A 12334-nucleotide genomic window follows, 5' to 3' on the forward strand; every position below is an offset into this window, starting at 1 on the left:
ATTAGAAAGTTGGCAACCCTACTCTAGGCACAAGGCCTACAGTGTCTATGCCTTAATCTGGTCCTGTGCATGGATAAGAGTTGTATCTCTTGAGGACACTAATAGCTTGTTAAGGGCATATGCTCCATTCCACTGCATACTGTGAAAGGGAAGAAACAATTGAGCAGATGGGGTCTGAGGCAGGGCAGAGGAAAAAGGGGTGGTGGTGTAGATGTCAGCTTTCCCTCCCCTCTATAGTGACAATGCTGGGACTGGCCTTCCTGTGATCAGTGGCAGGTAGAACAGACACTCTGCAAGCAAAAAGCATCTTGCGTTGCTACCATTGCAAGAACGTGTCACTCCCTTTCCATGGCTTTCCCAGACTGGAAGAGAAGGCAGGTTTTTTGTTCCAATGGCTAATCCCCCTTATGGTTAAAACATTGTTTCTAATTAGAATTAGCCTGGCTTTAACTTCCAGTCATTGGTTCTTATCCTGCCTTTCTCCACAAGATTAGAGAGACCTTTAGTACCTGGTATTTTCTCCCTATGGAAGGGACTTAGACACTGTAATCAAGTCACCTCTTGACATTCTTTTTGAGAAGCTAAACAGATCGAGCTCCTTAAGTCTCCTTGCTATCAGGCATATTTCCCAGCCCTCAAATCCCCATTTGGCTGTATTACCTAGCCATACTCACCTGAGCTACAGAGAAGGAGTACATTGCAGAAGAGTTCATGACAGGCCTCTAAGTATTTCACTTTATTAACTTGGTGATATCTCAACTTTTAGGATGGATGGATTTTTGTATTTGAATGCACTGTGCATTCGTCATAGTTCCACTTTGTGGTGCAATTTTAGATTTTTTCTGTAAAACTGAATATCATCAAATAATTTTGTGATCAGCTAGCACTGCCACGTTAATTCAAATACAGCTGTCACAGAAATCAGGGCCTTGCTATGGAATTGATATATAATGTGCCTCACTGGATAGGGCCCTGGCTCTAGTGCCATAAACTTCCTCCTGGGCCACTTACCAATTGACTTAGTGTTTTACGTGTGCCATAAATGAGACCGGGACAGGTTCTTTCTTTTTACTTTACTGTTCATTCTGTATGAAGCAGAATGATCCACCCAAGTACCTGAAAGTATTGAATCAGGCTAAAAACAGCAACGATTTCAGACTCTTTGCTATAACAGAAGACACTGAAGTGAGACACCAAGAAGGATGCAGCAATTGTTTTATTATTTGTGTTAACATCTGAGCCACCTTTAAGCTTTAGAGTTTCTTTGGGTGCTGGTAGCAGTAAATTGCTCTAGAGAGATGCAGAACCATTATGGTTACATTTCTTTCCATGTGGGGTAGAAGAGAGAAACTAAAGCCAATCTTTTAATTGGCTAAATTAATGCACATTTTTGGACCCCTCTAGCTAGAGCCCAGAAAAATGATACAAATCAGACATGTTAGAAGAGGAACCTGCCTGCACTAGACCAGCAGCTGCAGTTTACTGTCCTGACAAATTAAGGGCTGTTTTAGAAGGGACGAAGCACATTTTGACTTTGCTACGTTACTTTTAGATTCCAAGTTAACTACTCCTCAGAGACAAGATGAGGGACTAGTGACTCCTCCAAGACGATTTAACTGAAAATCGTTAGTCCCAGAATTCTGAAGGACGAAGCAGATTTAAGTATGTAAACAGAAATGAGATCAAGATAAAGGAGAAAAACTTGCAATTAATTTATTTTTTCACAAGTCTCTTCTTTCCTTTGAGAGTTCTGAATAATGTCAAATGAGGTTCCTCTACATTTCCTTCATCTTCTCTCTAATGATAGGCTGTTAATTAACTTAGTAATTTACAAACATTGTGAAATCACCATCTTCGTACTTTATTCCTATTTGTATGGATGTGAGAAAATTAATTACGGACACCGCCTTTAGAACTGTAATTAATGTTTCACTGGTAGATGCCTGCTGATATTTTTGCATTTGATTTTTGTTTGCAACTGGCCTTTTTTTTTTAAATTCCCCTTCTCCCAAAGCTCATATTCTGGGTCCCAGATTTCACTGGTACAGAACAGATAGGTAGCAAATGACTCAGGATAACAGCCAATGAAAAACTTTCCTATTAGGTACCTTCAACTAGACTAGCTTCACCCCTTCCATTGTTCCCTCAGTTGTTCTTGTCCCTCACTGGGAGGGGGCAGCATACCACAGTATCTGCCGTCTTGGGCAGTATTTTTGCTTTTGTCTTGCTGGCTGGGAGGTGGGAGATCCCAGTTCAATTCCTCTCTCTGCCTGCTGAAAAGGGATTGGAATGTGGGATATTCTGATGTGGGTCTCTGTCTCGCCTATTAACGCTATTCCATTTTGTATAAATAATTTAAATATGCTTTGGGCCAGAGAGTGAGTGAGAACGACTCTATAGTCCTGTGGAGTACCCTAAGCACTGGGATAAAAGTTACAAGTGTCGTGTTTAGGTGTGCCCAGAGCACGCCTCCAGGATCAGGCTTTGGTGGCGAGATAGATGTTTTCGAAAACAATTACTAGCACAGCTTAGCCTCCAAATCCGTACAGAGTACGACCCTGGCACTTCAACACATAAACAACGTCCATAGCAGTCACAGTCTTCCGCTTCGCATGCTCGGTGTAAGTACCGGCATCTCGGATCATGTTCTCCAGAAACACTTTCAGCACCCTGCGAGTCTCCTCGTAAATGAGACCTGAAATATGCTTCACTGCCCCACGACGAGCCAAACGGCGAATAGCGGGTTTCGTAATACCCTGGATGTTATCCCTCAACACCTTCCTATGGCGCTTAGCGCCTCCTTTCCCAAGACCCTTGCCTCCCTTACCATGACCAGACATATTCGCTAGAGTTACAGACAACTATCTCCACCTGGTTTGAGGATTGCACTGGGTCTGAAATGTGAGAGACGTGTCTGGATGCCTACCTGAGGCAGCCGTGCACATGTTCAGATGCAAAAACGTGGGGACTTTTACAGTGAAAATATAGGTACTGAGTGAATTTGGGTGTCTGTAGGTTAGGTGGCAGCCAAGTGAGGGTTTTGTGGATTGCAGAGATGCCTAAATCTGGGATTTAGCACCTAAAGCCTTTTGTGGATCTGGGCCTCGATGTATATGAGAAATATAGGCATACAAAATTGCGGATTTCCCTGTCCATTTTATATTAAGGCTTACTCTGCTCACCTGACTGAAACCTCCTGGGCTTAGATTGATGAGGTGACACTCAGGAGATTATGCAAAGATCTAGGTTGCACTCCCTGAATAATTACTGCAGACATTACAGACTCAATGTATTTGCATCTGCAGGTGTTGTTCTCTGTCCAGTAATCTATTAGAACTTCCCCACACCAGGAATCCCTAGTTCAGTTCATTGGCTCAGCAGTTTCGCTTAACTTTGTAACAACCTGTTAAAGGGTTGTTGGAAAAGTGTCTGTTTATGGGATCTGAGAAGCTATGGCACCTTTTAAATTTTCCCGCCTGAAGTTTTAATGGTGAGGGCTAAACCAGATCCTGTCTGCTGTGTGGTACCAGGAATCAGGTTTTTCTTGCTGCTAATTCCTTTCTGTGTCCCAGATGTTACTGGTGACGGCTCTGCCTTTTTGACTAGCCAAAAGAGGTTGTAGAAGCATGAGCAGGATTGTACATAGGTTGTTAATCAAATCCAAGGGAAATATTTTAAGTAGAGACCAGTAGAAGGGATGGAGTTAGGTTAGTCGAAAGGCTCCAAAACAAGAGTATCTCATTGGCTGCTAGCCTCCCTAATCTGCATATGAGAAAGAACTACCAATATGTTGTGTGCCAGTGGAATCTAGGACCCTAAAAATAATTACTGAGAAAATTCTCCCTGTTTAGTGAAAGGCTCGATTAAGAGAATACTTATTTTTTGCTCAGGAGTTTTCTTTGTATTAAACACATTGGGTCACTTTCAATAACCAATGACATTTTCTTTCGAGAAGCTTGGTTGTGCTAGTAACTCAGTCCATTGCATAACTAGGCTTGGAAGAATTAGATTTTTCCTGGCAAATATCAGTAAATGTTAATTTCATCATACCTGCACAAGCTGAAAAAATATTTCCATCCATGACCATCAAAATTTACAAATAGGCAAAGAAAGAAAAATGCTCCTTGTGGACATATTAGGCATTGGTTTAAGGATGTTTACTTTGTATATTTTGACGTTTGATGTTGACAATTTGTGTTTTAACAGTTAAAGCTTTTAACTTTTTGAATCTCAAAATATACTCTCATCAAATAATTGTGTGCTTCCCCCTATAATTTCCCATAACTGTGAAAATTTAAATGGCTAAGAATAGAAAAAAAATGCTTCCAAATAATTATAAAAATCAAATTATTCCAGACCTGTATATGATGTAAAAATGTTATAGCCAGATGACCTGTCCTGTGGAAAACCCATCAAAGAGAGGCAGGAGAAGTGGAAGAGGAGTGAAAGCAGGGTTGTTGACCCTGGAATAAGATGCTCTGTGGTCCTTGTCTGCAAATTTCCACAGACTCTAAGGAATCTTAGACTTGGTTCTCTGCAATGGCTCTGCTTTCCTGACAGCACAGTTCCATTGCATCCTGTTCATATCCTAAGTAGGTAGCTGCCCTTTGGACCATCTGCAGGGCTTGTGTATGTCCTTTCTGGAACCACCCTGGCCTACGCCCCCTGAACTGTACATTCCACAGCAGGTGTGGGCCAAGGTAGACAGTACTCTGGTTGCTAACCCCCAGCCACCTCCTTGTCTCCTATATAGTATGGGGGAGTTCAACAGAGAAAGTCCCCTGGCACTGATAATCTGAGGGTAATTATACTGCCTTTATTAAAATTTTGAAAGTAGCTACGTGCCAATCTTTTTTGTGTTCTTTAATGTCTGGAGTTACTTTTCATGCAGAAAACATACCAATGAAACGTTAAAGAACAATAAGATGCAGAGTACATGGGCACTATATAAACAAGAGAACCGATATGCATTCTGTATAGGCAAGTAAGTTAAAAGCCAGAGAACAATAGATTCCACTGGATACTATGAAAGCATGAATACCCCCATCAAATTGGAAATAAATACATTGGGATGGTTTTTTTGGATGGAGAGGGGTAAAGATTTCAGCTGTCACGTGGATTGCGTTGCTTCAGTCCAAGTTCAAGGCAAATGTATTACCAGATGAAAAAGCTTGCTTTAATGTGAAAGGCTTAGACTACTAGAACAATCAAACCATGACATTTCGTATGCATCCATTAACATTACAGTTTGTTTGAAAGAGAGGAAAGCTGATCAGGAACGTTTTCTGCTAACAAAATAGTGTTACAGTGACTTGTTCATTTTCTCAAATGTTTAAGCACTGTGTGTGTTTTCCAAAATGTTGAAATAGTTGCACAACGGATTAGCAACCGTAGTAGATTTTAAACCATCTGATCACTTGACTTCTTCATATGAAATTGTTGGGCTGCACAGAAATAGTTTGTATCTAAAAACAAATAAATATTACACGCTGGTCTTCTGTCGTAACACTTGTAATCTGTATAATTCTGAGGCTGAGTCTATAGATATTTATATGTGGTCATGCAGTTTACCAAATTGTGTATACAAAGTACTTCCACTTTTATATAGTCTTTCATCTGATTCTCTTAAAGCATTTAGAAACATTTAATTAAACCTCAAATTCCCCCTGCCCCCAGTTGGATAGGTATACAAATTCTTATCTGTCTGACAGCAGAGGAAACGGAGACATAGAAAGATGGGGATATGTCCAACTTCACACACAAAGCCAGAACAAAGCCCAGGAGCTGTGATTTCTGCTCCCCTGCTCTAAACAAATAGACAGTACTTCCTCCTGTTTTCACTGAATGCTTTATGGCGGGAGACTATGCTAAGGCTTTTATAAAATAAGATGGGTGTCCATAAAAATTGAAGGTTCAGATTCGCAAAGCCAGCTGGGGAGGTTAACTTAATGGGAACTGAGCATCCAGATTTCTTAGGCAGCTTTGAAAATCACAACTAAAATATGTTCCGCCCACATTAGATGGATTGGTGGGGTTGGGGTATCCCACAGGTGGTGTTTTGGGGTGCTGAAAACACTGTCTTTCACTATTGCTTTTGAGTTTAATAACCCAAATGAACTGAAGGTGCATGGTGCCATTGCTTATCCATCTGTACTTATTGTTCAAGTAGCACTTACCTTGAGTACTCTTGGCAAGATTTATTTGGGAACTTTCCAACCTCAAATTGCATATCTAATAATTCTGAAAAACAAAACAAAAAATGCATTTTTCTCTAATGCCCCTAATTCTGTTTGTCAGTGTTGTGCTTATCGCGCAGGGTAATTTTTATGCCTGGAGTGATCGTAAGTTTAAGTAAGAACTCAAGGAGCAATCTTGCAAGTAACTACGTTATAGAGGGTGCGTTCGCACAGAAACAATCACCATGTTGAGCATCTTACTGGTGCCTCTCTGGCAGATTGGATTAGTATAGCGGGTACACTGCTACCTCCCTTTCTCTCCAGTACAAAATATAATTGTGTCCTTGGCCACTCACACTTCAGGAAGGGCACACCCAGGTTCACCTGTTTCTGCTTTGAACCAGAACCATTGAAGCAGGGCCATGCTCAGAGGGGAGAAAAAAGCATCCATTTCTATAGCTCAGTACTTTTTTTTAAAAAAATGTCCATCCTTGTTTTCTGGTACAAAGTAAGAGGTCCCCAATGACATGTGGGAAGAAAATAAGCATGGTGTTATTGTTAGAGGGAATAATCTCCTACTGCTGGCCATCTGTGATTGAATTGCAACCAAACTCCTATGGGTCAAATGAGCTCTGCTGTTGGTACTTCATGGGGGAAGGGAGACAGGCAACCTACCAAGGAAAATCTAGTCTCTCAAATCTGGGCTGTCTGTTCAACAGCCCAACTGAAGTCGGAAAGACATTGGAGTGGGGCTGTTTATGAAAAATTCCCGATTTATCCTCTAAACACACAGAGCTTTACGAAGTTGGAGTAACTTACCTGTGAAGTGAGTTTGATGCTCTCCATCCATGTTCACATCACCAAGCCACTGCACTTTTGCACCAGCTGGTGCTCTCATTGGTAGTTTCAGCAGAAAAGACAAGACCTAAGACTCACTGACTACTGCAATGATGCTGCTTTCTCACCCTTATATGGGACAGCCTTTGAGGTACCGTGGCAGGTCAGTGTGAGGAGCATATACACTGCAGCTACTTCTGCTGTATCTTTTTGGTAGAGAACAAGACGAATTCTGATTTCTCCAGCTTAAGTTTTCCAAGAGTTATAGAGTCTGCACATTTTTATGGAATAACTCAAATCTGGAAAAACAAGTATTTTAGTGTCTGGACCAAATTCCAAATGCAGCAGAATTGGTTGATAATCTGGCCCTAAAGTCAGAGCATTACAACATCTTTGCATCCCCTACCCCTCACCATGTGCTCTAAGTGTTGAATGTAATGAAAGGCCCAGTTTAAGATGTATTAAAGTCAATGGGAGGCCTTCTAAAGTATGTTGCTGAAGATTCACACCAAAAGTAGCAGCAGTGGAGTGGCCTTGAGGGGAGGATTCTGGCCAGAGATTCCCCCCGCCCGCCCATGCAGTCCATTTACTTGAGTTCTGTGTTGCAAAGAGCATTTCACTCATAAACATGTTTTCTCTTCCCTCTTGTAGAGTGCAAATGCTATTTTGACATCTATCATGTCTGCAACACATTTATACACAGAGCAACATTCACCTTTTTAAAGAGCTATGGGAGTTACAAATGCACATCAACAGGAGCACATACCCAAGCAATTGCAGTCTTTCCCAGCATAAGTGAAGCAATCTTAATATTCTCCTGACTTACAGTTTGGTTCTTTAAGTGCTGCCGTTTTACTTTGAGTAGAGTGAATCACACATGTAGATGAGACAATGTTCACCCAGCTCAGAAATTCCACAGAATACCCATTTCACCTTTTAAATTAGATTTCAGCAAATTTAAATACAAAAGGGGTTGACGTTCTGAAAATACTGGCCTTCGAGGCTGGGAGTTTTGGTGTTCAGTTCTGCTTGATGGCTAATTCTTCATAATCTACTGCAGGCTATCTCTCGTCTATTCAAATCAAAGAACATGAACTAGTGCTTTCTCATTCTGTCCTAGATGAATGGGAAAAATGAAGGCAGACTGATATTTGGTTATATTTGATGGCTATCAGTGTATCTGTAGAGTAATAACTGAATAAACTCAGATATTTGTGTTGCCACTCAGGCAGGCAGGCTCAAAACATACGTAGCTTCTCAGATTTCATTTCCTGATGTACTGAATGGAGAATATAAACTCTGAGCAGAGTGCAGTCCAGGTTACTGCTGTTCTGAATTACCATTCACTGACACAATTGCTCAGGCAAGCAAAAAACTGCTTATGGTCTGAGTGACCTTGCAATTAAAACAAACCACCTATCCTGCACTGCCAAGCACTTACTAATAGCCTCTCAGTAAACGGCGCAGAACCTGAATCCTTCAGATAACTGGCACACGCTACATACTTTTACCTAGGTGTTACGTATGCCAGCATTTTCAAAGCACATCTAAATCCATATTTAACTTCCTAGATAATGTCCTGATTTCAGAGATCCTTGGCAACTCCCTCCTGTAGTTAGATGCCCAAGTCTGTAAATATTGGCCCTACTGCCCGTTTGTCCATTTGGCAACCACATTGCTGTAGGGCCAGCACAGAAACTGACATGGAATGATGATTGCTCTGGGTTTTTTTTAATTCATTTGTTAATTTTCTTATAATCAACAATACCAACAACAATAAAAATCAGAGTGAAGGTGGCAATTTTCTGATTAATACTTCACTTAATACTACTTTATTTGCATCTGAACCTAGCTACCTGAACCACTTTCCATAATGGTTAAATGATCCTTCTCCTAGCCCTCCTGCCAGAAGTAATGTCATTGGGAAAAAACCTTCCAAAGAACAGCTGTTCTATTGCATATATAACCCATGCACCTTCTGGGTGTGGTGTGCTGAGACCACTTAGCAAGAAGAGAGATTAATGAGTCTGCTCTACAGCCTTAGCTAGCAGGTCTATGGCTTTTAGCTCATGCAGTAGAGGCTCATGCACTAAGCTCCAGAGGTCCCAGGTTCAATCCTACATGCTGACAACCAGGGTCTGTTGGTGTTATACATACACTCCAATCAGTGACCTGATACAGAATTCACATTGGTCATTTAACAGCTCTTTTTCTACCACTGCACCAGTGGTTAGGGCAGGAAGTGAAGGATACAAGTTATATCAGAAACTGAGGGAGAGTTAAGTAGATAAAATCTAATTGTCTAAATTGGAACAGAGCCAGTACACTCCAGCAAATACCCCTGCTAAATATGCCATGGGATTTTTAATGACTAAAGGTGGCCAGGACTTTGGTTTAATATCTTAACAGAAACTCAGTGGGCTGTTTCATGCTTGATTTGCTCATGGTATGAAGGGCAAGGGCCTACTCTGTATTGATTTATGAATACTGTATAGCAGTAGGTTATGGGAAATGTTTATTGTATGACTATACTGGAATACTTACTGTATGCAGATAGGGGTTTAGTTTAATAGCAAGCTATTAGCAGGAAGGTAACATGACAGATCCAGATAAAACACTTTCTGATAAATAGGCTAAGGGTTAAGAACCAATACCTGCTCTATTAGCTGTGAAGATGTTAATTCCATCTTCTGGCCAAAGTTACACAGCTGTTTTTCCAATGCTGGGAACTAACACATCACAAGGAAACAGCAGTTAAAAGATCAGGCTGTAGAGAGAGGAGGGTGCACTCTGAAAGACCAGTGGAGTTGAAGGCACAGTTAGCCTTGTAACCATGACAACTGACTCAGAAGAATATTGCCCACTTATGATAGGCTCATGTTCAAGTTAGACCTGAGTGGTTTGTAAGTCCAGATAACCTCAAAGTCTTTGGGGGTATGGTTGTCGGCTTCTAATACATCCTCTCTGCATGGTATCACTGAATGCCACCTCCTTGGTCTAAAGACCTTGTCACAGGCTGGCAGGCCCTTCAGGGGAGCTGGGCTCAGCCTTCCCTGTGGTGTAGCAGTTAACCACCTCCCCCAGCTGATCCTGAGCTGGGGACTTAATTATAATTAGTGATCCCAGCTGGGTAAGGATCAGGGCAGATTTCACAGCGAGGAACAAGAGTGCAGTGAGTGGGAGAGACTTACAAGTACAAGGAATATCTGCTTTTTAGGAAGCCAGGCTGAGAGAACCATAAGGATTAGGTAAAGCTGGGGGTGCAGAGATGGCTGAGATAGGACCAGTGAGAAGCAGAGAGGGCCCTGGGAGAGACTGCCAGAGTCCCCAGGAAGGAGAGGCAGTGGGGAAACCTGCTAGGAAGACAGGCCCTCAGGGAAAAGCTCTGAGACAGTGCTCAGCCTATGGAGAGCAAAGAAGGAATGCTGAAGTCCCTGGGAATAGGGATGAAGATCAGGAGACCTCAGTATAGCCTGAGAGGGGCAGAAAGATGTAGATTCTTTAGTTGTTCTTTTGTTACCCTGGAAAGGGACAGAACTAGAAAGAGGTTGCATGGCTGGAGGGCTGGGTTATGGAAGATGAGGCCAGAGCCAGGCTGCTGCAGGGCCAGAGAAGTGGTCAACATAGTGAGATGAAGACCCCTGCAAGGCCCTGTTCTGATGCCAGAGGGTGTTACAGTGGTGAGTGCAACTGCTTACAGACCCACTATGCATTTTCATGTACTCTTGACTGATGACATTCAGTTTTAGAGAAATTAGAGGTCAAAGGTAACGTAAGAAAGAAATGTAGATTAAGAACTTTTCTGTGTCCTGGCCTCAGTGTGCCTAGGACTGGGCCCTGATCCTGACTGGGCCCTCTTGGTGATATGGTGGAATCAATATTAAATAATCTATCCATGCTTGACGCTCAAGCAAATGCGTGTTGGTGACTGACACATGAGAAACATTGGTTTTGAATTCATCCTTGTGGGAAAATGTCTTGAGTTTGCATTTTGAATGGTGGCTGTATTTACAGATCAAATATTGCTACATAGACACTGAGTATTTCTGCTTACTGAATATATTGGCATATTTCTAGTTCTGGTTTGCTTGTGCCAATGTAAACTATTACAAGCAAGTCTTATTTTGCGTGTGGTGCTAGATTTCACTGTAAACCTCCCCTCCCTGTTCCTCCTCTAGTCCCCATCCTCCACCCACACACAGACCCAACAGGGTTATTTCTGTATCCCATTTACCTGTCTGATCATTTTGAACTTTCCCAGGCAGAAAGGATGAAGGTAGCCCAGTTGGGTCACGTTGTGCCTGCTTGATCAATAAATGAATGATGGGAGCTTTCAGAAGGCATGCTGTACTGGCAAGGGACTTTCACAGCAAAGGCTGAAAACTGATTTTCATGGTAACAAAGAAACGTGCTGTGTTAATAATGGGGCGTCTTGGTTTTGCATTTGAAGCAATGTAGTTGCTAGTGGAGATATATTGCACACTGGTATTAGAGCTTTAATTTTGTCTCTCTGGTTAGTCTTGCCCTACCTGAGCTGAGCCTGAATAATATGACGTTTGGTGAAATTCAGAATAGAGCGTTCTCAGTTATGCAGATGAACCTAGCCCAAGGGTCTAGGGTGACCAGCCGTCCTGATGTTATCGGGACAGTCCTGATTTTAGGGGACTCGTCCCACATCCCACACCCATTGTCCCGATATTGGGGACCGTCCAGACCGCGGCCACGGCACCGCTGCTCACTGCTTCCTGGGGCAGCTCCTGGTGCCTGCCTGCCGGCAGGAGCGCCATGGGCTGCAGGGGTGGAGCTTGCAGGCACCAGGAGTGGAGTGGGCAGAGAGCCCTCCGCCCCCCCTCCACCTGACCTGTGACCCTAGGAACCAGAGGGACCAGCTTGCTGGGTGCTTCCTGGGATGGGAGCTGCTCCAGATGAGCACCGCCAGGACTCCCCACCTCGCCCCCTGGTAGGTCTGTCTGGCTCTTAGGTGTGGGGGCTCTGAGTACTGCCGGCACCTGCAAGCCCCGCACCGTGGCTCCGGAAGCTCCCATTGGCGCGCTTGTGGCGGGCGCAGCACGTGGAGAGTCTGGAAACTCCCCTTGCCGCTCTCACCCTAGGAGTCAGAGACCTCCCGACAGAGCTGGTGAGTACAGCAGGGTGTGATGGAGTGAGTGTGTGTGGGGGGGTGTGTGGCGTGCTGGGCTGTGAGGGTGTGGGCAGTGGGGGAGGTTTGTGTGTTTTGGGATGCTAGACAGTGGGGACCTGTTACGGGGGGGGGAGGGGGTTTGCTGGGCAGTGGGGGAGATCTGTGTGTGTCAGGGCACTGG

The 12334-nt window shown here is 43.2% G+C and overlaps 2 protein-coding genes across 7 annotated transcripts in view; one reads left to right on the forward strand and one right to left on the reverse strand.

The window, feature by feature from the left end:
• The window catches only part of LOC120371080 (BEN domain-containing protein 5), a 1353498-nt gene that overhangs the window by 873006 nt on the left and 468158 nt on the right, over nt 1–12334 (forward strand). The gene's annotated exons all lie outside the window — the stretch shown is intronic.
• On the reverse strand, nt 1272–10438 carry LOC120371082 (histone H4-like). 5 transcript variants are annotated; one of them, XM_039486585.1, is made up of 6 exons: nt 10205–10438; nt 9668–9742; nt 7840–8129; nt 6996–7312; nt 6177–6240; nt 1272–5465 (listed from the first exon to the last, which is right to left on the reverse strand). In XM_039486585.1, the coding sequence occupies exon 6, from the start codon at nt 2838–2840 to the stop codon at nt 2529–2531; it is 312 nt and encodes a 103-aa protein (XP_039342519.1). In that variant the 5' UTR covers nt 2841–5465; nt 6177–6240; nt 6996–7312; nt 7840–8129; nt 9668–9742; nt 10205–10438; the 3' UTR covers nt 1272–2528. The 5 variants fall into 5 exon arrangements, with proteins under 5 accessions (XP_039342519.1, XP_039342520.1, XP_039342518.1 ...); XM_039486586.1 differs by lacking the exons at nt 7840–8129; nt 9668–9742; nt 10205–10438 and adding an exon at nt 8870–8928 and having other exon boundaries at nt 6996–7336; XM_039486584.1 differs by lacking the exons at nt 9668–9742; nt 10205–10438 and having other exon boundaries at nt 7840–8916.

Source organism: Mauremys reevesii, linkage group 8 (assembly GCF_016161935.1).
Source record: "Mauremys reevesii isolate NIE-2019 linkage group 8, ASM1616193v1, whole genome shotgun sequence".
Classification (NCBI taxonomy): Eukaryota; Metazoa; Chordata; order Testudines; family Geoemydidae; genus Mauremys; species Mauremys reevesii.